We start from the raw sequence: 10301 nt of genomic DNA, 5'->3' as shown, positions 1-10301 counted from the left end.
TGTGAACTGTTCTGAACTATTTCAAAGTGCAGAGAGATACACATGCTGCTCTAGGCGAACCTCTTTTAGCAGGGGGGTTGGGCAGGACAATCTCCAAAAGGACTCTTCTGTGATTCTATGATTACAGGTGTCTGAAGTCAGGCAAGATAGATCCCACAGTTCCAGTCTGATCAAGATTGTCTGGTGTGGATGCCATCTACCAATATCTTAAATGTAAAAGCCAGTAACACACTTTTTCATCAGCTTCAAGACAGAAATGCTAGAAAGGGAGTTGAACACATCTAAGAAAAAACATCTAAAGAGAAAATCTTAAAGAAGTTTTTACTTGAAGTTGTATTTTGCATTCATTATGCAGGTGCATAATGAAGAGGACTTCAGACTCTTATGAAATGAACATTTCGAAATTCATGGCAAAAAGCTGTTTGTCCTAAAAGCAGGAGTGACTAGGAGTCTTCAGTAAAATATAACTCATCAAAAATAATTTAAAATACAGTCTTCTTTTGTGTTTTAAAACACTGTTGGTAATTGAAATGGAAATACGATTCTTCACATGAATGCTAGCAAACTTACCCACCTCTTCTGTTGAGAAATGCAGCAGTGCACATTTTATGTCTTAAGTACTTCCATAACCACCAGTTTACCCAAAAAACTTTTCTACTTTTTAAGAGTCTGCTGAAATAATTAAAGGGACACCTCCCTTCTTCCCCCTCCCTCGCTCCCCCCCATTTTAAAAGTGCTTCTGAAAATGGAGGCTTACACATTTGTTAGACTTTCACTGTATAAAAATGTACAGTGGCTTTATTGACATGTACATTCCATTATGTTTACAGCTGCAAGATATGAGGCACACTCAGTATTGCACTTCATTAAAATTTCAGGCTCAAACATAACCCAGAAGTTTAAATGAAACTGCTGTTGTAATTTAATATTTCTTATACAGGACAAACATTGATACCTTTATATACAGTGTGATACTTGTTACATTTATGCCTTCCTAACACATTTTTTTATAACAGTCTAGGAAATAAACCAGAATATTCCTCTTTCCCATCCCCACTTGTGATGCGTTACAATTGTACAAGATTACAAAAAGTCAGTATACAATAATCAATATTTTTTCTTTCTCCTGAAAGCCAGCATCATTCATAGTCCACAGACACACAGATCCTTTAATAACAATTGTTTATTTGTAAATGTCCAATGTTTCCTAGCCGATGACTGTAATGGCCACATGCAAACACCTCACAAATTTTGATGTCTCGGTTCAAAAAATGTCAGTATCTCACAGCAAGAATTATGTACATGGTATTTGGCATCCTTCTTGCACTGTAAATTGTTCCTTTTACCTGGGTTATGGAATGGTCCCATCCTCATCCCAGCTGGACTTTGTTTTCAGGACACTTGAGGGATGAGGGCACCTGTTTTGCTCTGGTTAAAAAAAAATGCTAGTCTAAAAAGTGTGAGCATTTCTGCAAACCCCACAACCCAGAGCAAATTCTTCACCAGTGGGTGGATGGACAACATGAAGTGGACATTCTGTTCCTTCAAGTTGTTTACCTTTGGGACCTACAGTGAATTTAAGGGTGAGGGGAAAAAAAAGAAAGGAAAAAAAATAGATTAATGCTTGCAGACAATGTAAACAAACATACAGTACATTTCCTCAAAAAAACCCCCCAAGCATGCTAAGTGAACATAATCTCATTCAAATGCTGAATTGGTCTTTGAAGACAAAAAGAAAGATCAAACTGCCATGTAACTTAAACCAATCAAATTCAAATTATAAGAGGCAAGAAGCTTGTAGAGAGTCACTTAAGGAAGTTTTATCTCATTAATACTGTGGAAGAAATTCACACAATCTAAGAGCAAAATTGATAATAATGAGCAGGAGTTACATTCTGCAGTAAACAATAATTCTAAGGTCATACCAGGAATTGTAATTTATTTATTTACTTATTTTATGTAAGTAGCTTAACAAAAAGATCTCAATTTTTCTCCCCAATCATTACTAATATCAAATCAATGTACAGCACATGAAGTTAGTAACTAAGGCATTGGGGTAACAGTTTGTAAATGGTGGCTACCTAAGTACAGATACATCAGTTAACAGTGTGTTTATTTTATCAATACACAAGTTTACACATCATTCTACATCTGGAGTTTGACCCGGTATAGGGAAATTCCCAGTATAGGAAACTCCTGCATCAAAGTATCTAATGTTTAAGTGATCAGTGCAATGACATTGCCAGAAAACAAAACAAAAAAAAAATCAGCAAGAAAAGCTACTAAGAACTTGTTACTTATTTCAGAATTCAGTGTGGTCAATTTGCTTTGTCAACGTCTTACCTGCAGGACAGTGTGGGAGCTCTTCTTTAGGGATGCTTGTCATTCTTTGGAAATCATCATGGCAAGCATTGCAAAAATGCGTTGTCCCAAAACAGAAGAAAACAGCAACTGAACAGCAGTAGCGGCATTTGTATTCTAAGAAATCTGTACCATGTTTGGGACACATCTGAACAAAGGAACGCAAACACCAGTCAGTGAAGCAGCCATGTTCTAACAATCCCAACAACTCATTTCTACATTTTGTAGAATATATGAATACTATACAATATTGTACAATACATGTCATTACAAATGACTGTCAATTTTTGTACAGCTCGGGTACTCAGTTTCAGAATAAGAAAGAAACAGGAACAGAAGTTATTTACTGACCTGAGCCCTTGAAACATCAGAGCATGCACCACAAATAAGCTCTCTTGGATCATAGTCATCTCCTTGGCCAGCTTCAGCATCACAACGAGCTTCACCACCAAAATATGCCTTAATTGCATATAGAAATGATTGGATGTTAAACCAGAGACAATTATTCTTTTAACTATTCTTTTCAGTTTAACCAATTCCATTTGTAAGGGGAATACGATGAATGACTGCCATTTCAGTGGTCTCCACTGTTCTGATCTCTCTTGACTCTGTCTGCAGGTACATGGTTTTGAGGCACTCAGTGTTGCTCAGTCTCAGGATGAACAAGACCAAAAACTGCAACATACCCTGGTCTATGCAAGCGACTTTAAGGCTTTTGGAACAGGATTTGGGTGCTCTATGAACTTTATGTCAGAATTAAGTAGCAGCTTGAGGTGAGTAGGCACTGGAGGAAGTACGTACGGCACCTCCTTGTAAGTGGCTATTGACTCAGTGTGTTTTGGTTTCTGAGCTGCTCTGTATACACACTTGAGCTTTCCAAGGTAAGATACTATTCACATCTCATTTGCCCAACACTCGATTTATTAAATTATGATTCTATAAACAACATCTTTTCCTGCTTTTCTGCTCCATACACAATATATTAAACACATATTCTGTTCTAAGTAATTACTTTTGAAACAGTAACATACATTTAATAACTAATACCATACCTTTTTGCATTTGTAGCAAACATAGTAAGCATATCTGTTCATAGCATAGCCGGCTGGGTCATTATAAAATCTAACACCTGGCGTTGTGATGGCCTCGCTCTTGTGCAACCCTTCATACTCCAATCTCATTAGCGCTTTTCTCCTTACATCTTCATAGAGTTCTTTGATTGGATCAAGCAAATCCTTTAATACTGTGTGATTGATTTTGTTCTGAAATAAAAAAAAAATGCTGATTAAAGTACCTTGCATCTTTATCCCAAAAGCTATGATAATTTGTGTTATGGTCAGGTACAAACAGCATGATAGATGTCATAAAAACATATGAGCCTGGACAGTGGACATTTTAAACAATGACTGATATAGTATGTACTCTATTTGCTGTAAAAATAGTATCCATGAATGCTTCTTCTATGGCCTGTTGTGATACAGGAACATCAACCCTTCCAAGAGACCAACAGCCAGGGAGGTGGTGAAGAGTATATGAAATATTCACCACAGCACAGGAATATTCTGGTTGTGTATTTTCTGTAATTTTGGTCCTTTTTGGCTTACTGCTCAGCAATTAAGCATAATGACCAACAGTCCTCTTTATCATTTGGTGGCCGCAAGCTACTGCCATAAATTACCACAATGCAACATGACAGAAGAACCACAGCATGCAGAATGGCTGACCATTCCCAAATTTCAAATTCCTAGGGTGGGGTAAGGTGTTCTTCTTTCCAGCAGCTATCATCTGCTTTTGCTTAGAGCAATTTAACTTTTGTAGAGTACAAGAGGAATTGTTAGTAACTTAAGCTAAACTAAGTACATGTATTCTTCAACTCTGCCCCCACACTGAAAAGCAAAGCAGCTTCAAAAGTGGTTAGTAAAATAGAGAATTCCTGCTTCAGGTAGTGTGCATTAAGATTACTTCTTCCTCTCCCCACCATCACCAAATACTGGGAATTTACAAGCTGATGGCGCTAAGAATAAAAAAGCATTAAGACAATGTCTGGACTATGCTACCATTTTTTAAGAGGACACCTCAGGGAATAGTAGGAGAAGGTAAAAAGATGCATCAACATGTGAAATTAAGAAAACAAGTAATATATAACTCATTCATACTGCAACAAGCAATACAGTATTAACAAATTTTACAAAAAAGGAAAAGCTAAGTATCAGGTAAGTTGCTTGACTTAGGTAGCCATGCAGCTCATTTACCTTGCAAATTGGGCAGGACATAAACCCAAAAGTTATCCTTGGCCCAAGCCATCTGTTTTCTAGTACTCGCTGACAGCATTGCAAATGGAAAACATGGCTGCAGTCCAGCTTTAGAAAAGAGTAAGTGTAAGTCAATATTGAAGTTACATTAACCACTAAAGTAGAAGTAGTAATTTGCTTTTAAGTGGCAACATATATCAATCCCAATATTAATTTATTTAAAATCCTAGCAAACCCCTATTTTCTTCTTAACACGAAAGAACATAAAATGGGCATTAAAATCATAACCACTCCAAGACCACCTACAGATATATGAAATACATGTGAATTATATCCACTCATCACCTCAGTTGTTTTTCTCCTTTATAAAATACCATGTATTTTAATAAAGCAGACACAGCAAACTAAATTGATCCAATCTGCTTTCTTGTTATAGAATTAATGCCAGACAAAAAGCAAGCTTTTTAAGTGGCTTAACTATTGCTATGATGTCTGTTTTCAAATTTTTAAGAGCATAATTTGAAAGATTTAATATTTTTACTTTCTTTATACTGCACATTACAATTGTAACAGTAACTTCTTAAAAGGGAAAACAAACAAACAAACAAGAAACCTGGATAGCTGGTGCTGCTGAAAGTGCTTCAGTAAAGCAGATCATGCACATGTCATCAGCATCTTGTTTAAGAGTTGTAGCGTTTTTATCACAGCCATGCAAGCATGGCAAACAGTGCTCTTCGTTCTTAACACCTCCACAGGGGTGACCGCAGGGGTGTGTCTTGCTGCAGGCAATCTTAGCATACTCCTAAACAAATTAAAAGCAAAGAGTTAATCACCTTTTCCCCTTCACTGAGTGTTCTGACAGTGTTGGACTGCTGGTCTGTGCAATCAACTGAGATGAAAGAGTCATGATTTATATTGTCTACTGCTGCATCAGGTACTTGGGAAAAGTGGAATGTTGTGTAGTTGAAATAACAATGTTTCCTTTGTTTACCTGCATTACTCCTGAATGGAAATGGCTTAATGAAACCATAATTTAAAACTTTCAATAGGAAGAGAATTGTTCTTTGATCCTTTGTGTGCATTTTATATATTGAGTGCTTCCTGCATAAACATTGCTTACCCTGTATTAACAGCCTTCAAGATATCTGCAGAGTTTGGAGAAGCATCAAGTAACCCACTCTTAAGAATACATTATAAGCTAATCATTAATCAGCATAAATTTACATGGAAATGGATTTTTAACCACCTCTAATTTCCATCCCTAATTCATAGAAAACTTATAAAAGTTACCTAGAAGCTAACAACAAATTGAACTGAATTTAAGTAACATTATGTCTTCATAGGCTGAGAGAGAAAAAAAGATGACCAATTTGCTTCACTTAGACAGAAATAAATAGGATGGGGTAAGAAACTGGTTAAGATTTGGCCCTCCGCCAATTGCACCCACACTGGAGGGCACAGAAACACTCTGTGATACATGGATACAGATGACAAACCTGGCCAAGTCTTAAATGTTCTACACTCACATTATACACGGACTGTTGGGCAAACTCTTTTTATCAGGCTTTCTGGTACATTTGACTTCACGCTGACAGTGTGTATTTTACTTTTTAATTGCAAGGCTGTTGTGAAAACCTGGGATACTCTTGAAGATAATAATGAAACTAACCAGTATACTAGTTGACTTAGCATTTGTAGTCTAATTAAAATAAACATTTACAAACTCAGAAGTATTTGAATGATAATATTCAATACTAGAACTTTATCATATGAGAGATCTGATTTAAAATGGACCACAGGGATAAACAAGGCTTATTCAAAATAAGAAGCCCATTTCATTCTATGATCTCTTCTATTTATGTCATTAATGACGATTGATACTTGCTAATACACACCTGGCAGTCTGTATCAGAACAAACGCTTCCCACTGCTGATAATTCTGTTCCACTCCTACATCCACAGAACCGACATGCTTCAGAACTGCTGGTGGTCGGTTTTCCTATGGCCAAAAGAGAGAGGGAGGCCAAAAATTTTGTAATAAAACACAAGGGACTGATACTCAATCAGACATCAAAACAGCAGTCACAAAAAACAACCAGAAATCCAGCAATTATTATGCAGTTAAACTATTCTATTTTTATTAACAAACAATTGCCCTAAAGCAGGTGAAAATCACAATAACCAGGATAAAGAGCAAGTAATAACAGTTGTTTTACCTGTCTGTTCTCTAAACTCCACCATAGCCTTCATAGTTTTAGAATCTGCTAATGCCATCAGCCAGAAAAGTTTGGTCCTACCACAGCCCTCATGGAGATCAACTTTGATAGCTTCTTCTTCTTCTTTGAATACCTGTCAAGGTAACCAAACAGATACTAAATAGCATGTTTAGTTAGAGCATAGACGTGTCTCTGTAATTTTTGTCACTCTCTCTTTGGATTTACACCAGGCCTTTTATGAATTCTGTGGAGATTGTCTACTGCAAGCTGTTTTTCTTCTATACATTCCATAACTTGTACATATGCAGATATTCAGGATAAAGGCTTAGTGTTTTTAGAAATAAAAATGAGTAAAATTAACTCTTGATCCAACATGACTGAGAAACAACAGTGCAGCAATGCTAAGAAGAGAGCTGCACATTTTTTTCTGGTTTAAAAAATACCGAGCTTGGATTTAATAATTCCTACCCAACACAGCCAGTATGCCACAGTATTTTAAAAGCACAAGATAACTTCAGAAATATCTTCACATAACCATGGCTAGTAGTTTATCAAAGCAACACTGAGAATTAGGGTCTTAATAACATGTACTATAGAATAACAATTAAAGAAGTGTGTAATATTAATATTTTTGACTTTCATATAAATACACAGTGGATACTTTTGGCTACAATGGGGAAAATACAAAGTTTTTGCAAAATAAAAAAACTCGCATGAAATCCGTAAGGAACTTCATGCAGTCTCTTCTTTTGCTCCTTTCCCAAGCTCTGAAGGCAGTTCTGTTTGCATTTGTTTCACCTGCAATGCAATAAAAGTTAGAATTTTCCCAGGTATGGATTTATACACTCATTTTAATTCTTATTACAGTTAGAAAAAAACCCTAACTGCTTCATAAAGTATTCACATAAGCACATCTGAGTAACTTACAGGCTGTCCTTTCTGGAACGGAGAGAAAATACATTAAGGAGGTATGTATGACTGAAGTTGGACAAAGAACAGGAAGCAAACAGAAAACAAGAGAGAGGAAACATGACAGAATCAAAATTGAATTTTAGAGGCTTAACATGTGAGATGTAAAGGTAAAAGTGGTGAATAAAGAGCAAAAGTTTAAACATGCGTTTAGAAGTACGTAGGAAAATCTGATAAGCAGCTATTTTGGACAGATTAAAGGAAGAATGTGAGGACTTCTGTGAGATAAAAACGTACTTTTTATCAACTGTAATCTGAACAGGCTATATAGGAGAAATCAGAAAAATGAATGAGACTAGACTGTGCTGTGCCATGACAGAAGAGTAGACATAAAATGATCATCTTAGGATGACAAAACAGGAGAATTTCAAAGGGGATTGCAAAGACTCTGGCTAAGAAATAGAAGGTAACAGACACACATGGAAATGCCAGGCTGAGACTACACTGCAAATGCTGAGGCACCAGGGAGGAGTGTTTCACTGGAGAGTGAAACTCAGTACCAAAGATCTGATGGTTACATCACACGTGCTCTAGAGCAGCTGATCCCCTGCACTCAACGACCATAAGCAGTGTGTCCCTGCATCTATCTTTTGATTTGCTTTTAGTTCCACCTGAAAACTATCTGGTTCATGCACTCTAAGGCTGCTCAGTAACAGAAAACAATGCACTTTGAGGAGATATGATCATCTCCTTTAAAAGCCCATTCCTGAACATAACTAAAAAGTTAATATGATGCATGCAGGAGAGGGAGAAGAGGAATGAGTTCCATTGAATTAATTTTATTAATGACATTTATTATTTTAATCTTTGTACAAATATTGAGAAAATGTGGCAGGAAAGAGGAAATGTTCAAGAATTCCAAAAGTAAAGGCATCTTCAACATTGATTTCAATGACAAAAAGAAAAAATCCAAAGAGAATGTAGTTTCAAGTTTAGAGATGAAAAGGATAAAAGAATACCACAGAAGAATACTAATTAGCAGAGTACTCAGCAAGTTATAAAAACTTATATCTAGTCAAAATTTGAATCCTAAAAACAAAAGAAGTCAGGAAATTTTCAAGCTTATGTGTAGGATGACATATTTATCTGTGAAAACACAGTGAAAGCTAGAGGAATATTGAAAATAAGAGAAGACTCATAGGGGAACCAGTAGGAATATTTGCTGTCAAATCATCTTCCTGGATTTTGAAAAGGAATACACATATTTTAGAAATGAAGCAGTTGACAAGCACTGACTTGTATGACAGAAGTAGTAAAGGAGATACAATTTAACAGGAATAAAGAACTAATATATACTTAAGAAATTCTATGCAGCTTCTAAATTCTCCTAAAAAAGTGTTCCTAAATGACGTTGAACACGAGAGAAAAAGTTGATATAGCATAAGAATTAGAATTACGAACTGCTGCAAGATATTCTAATCTTTGTAAACGATAAAGGACACGAGAATGTAACTAAAAACAACTAATGAGAATTAACTGGAAACTCGTCTATCCCATCTCCAAAACAAAAATAAAACACCCTTTTCAGATTCAGTATTTGCTACTACCTTTTGGTTATATTTTATTTAGGGAGACGCACACAATGATGCAGTGCACACAACACAGGGCCACGTATACTGTACCTGTCTCTGGTGAGTTTTTGTTCGCCGATGCAGATGAAGGAATCGGTCACAATCTGTGCACAAATTCCCACAGACATTACATAGAATGATTGCAGCAGTTTCACCATCATCATGGTTATCACACATTGGCTGAGAGAAAAAAAAGGAATAATTCCTCTTATTTAAGTCCTTCACTTCCTTTTGGCATCTGTTTTTATTCTCCCCTCAGTAACACACCCCACACCTCCCCTCCAATTTATAAAGGCAGATAAAGAGCTTGTTTTGACTTCTAATGCTATCTTTAAAATAATCAATATTTAAGCAATTATTCCTTGACACAAACCCCCTCAATTTATGACAAGAGTTTTTCTGATATTCTTAATCTCCTGTTTTGTGTAATGCACCAAAAAAGTGCATTTTCAGCAATACAGTTGAGACATTGCTTTAACTAGTCTGAGAAGAGATTTATGTAACAACAGGTTATGGGCATGTTAACAGGAAAGTTCAGAGATATGAGTACTCAGGTCAGTCAACAGGCATGGTATTCACCCTTCATTACTTTGATATGGTACGTTTACTCTTTTCAAACATCTAAACAAAGCTGTAGGTCATCCATAACTTAGAGACAGTATGGTTGAAGTAACAAACTTCAAAATCCATCATAAAATTAAGTTGCTCTACTGATATAAGTAAAAAAAAACAAATTCAGCAGGGTTGTTTTTCAATTCAAAATATCCCCACAAAGAGACTTCAACAGCTGATTTTGACTATGCACATGTCTGGAGAACAAGTTTCTACTGTAATCCCAGAACACGTGGTTTCCATGATACTCTCATGCAACTTAGAGTTCTTTCAAAGCAGCTCTGGTAGGGAGACACACAGTTCACCTCAACATTTGAATA

The 10301-nt window shown here is 36.2% G+C and overlaps 1 protein-coding gene across 1 annotated transcript in view; it reads right to left on the bottom strand.

Annotated features, from left to right (window-relative positions):
* Nucleotides 1–764: 764 nt before the first annotated feature.
* Nucleotides 765–10301, bottom strand: part of MYCBP2 (MYC binding protein 2, E3 ubiquitin protein ligase) — a 153203-nt gene continuing 143666 nt past the window's right edge. Inside the window, 9 exon segments of the mRNA XM_017725811.1 lie at nucleotides 765–1566; nucleotides 2344–2509; nucleotides 2713–2820; nucleotides 3414–3623; nucleotides 4614–4721; nucleotides 5227–5415; nucleotides 6509–6612; nucleotides 6830–6962; nucleotides 9421–9549. Of these exon segments, the coding sequence (XP_017581300.1) occupies nucleotides 1451–1566; nucleotides 2344–2509; nucleotides 2713–2820; nucleotides 3414–3623; nucleotides 4614–4721; nucleotides 5227–5415; nucleotides 6509–6612; nucleotides 6830–6962; nucleotides 9421–9549 (1263 nt within the window). The 3' untranslated portion in view covers nucleotides 765–1450.

Source organism: Corvus brachyrhynchos, unplaced genomic scaffold (assembly GCF_000691975.1).
Source record: "Corvus brachyrhynchos isolate BGI_N302 unplaced genomic scaffold, ASM69197v1 scaffold121, whole genome shotgun sequence".
In the NCBI taxonomy this organism is placed as follows: Eukaryota; Metazoa; Chordata; class Aves; order Passeriformes; family Corvidae; genus Corvus; species Corvus brachyrhynchos.
The sequence above is the reverse complement of the archived record's forward strand: the minus strand, read 5'-3'. Positions and strand labels throughout refer to the sequence as shown.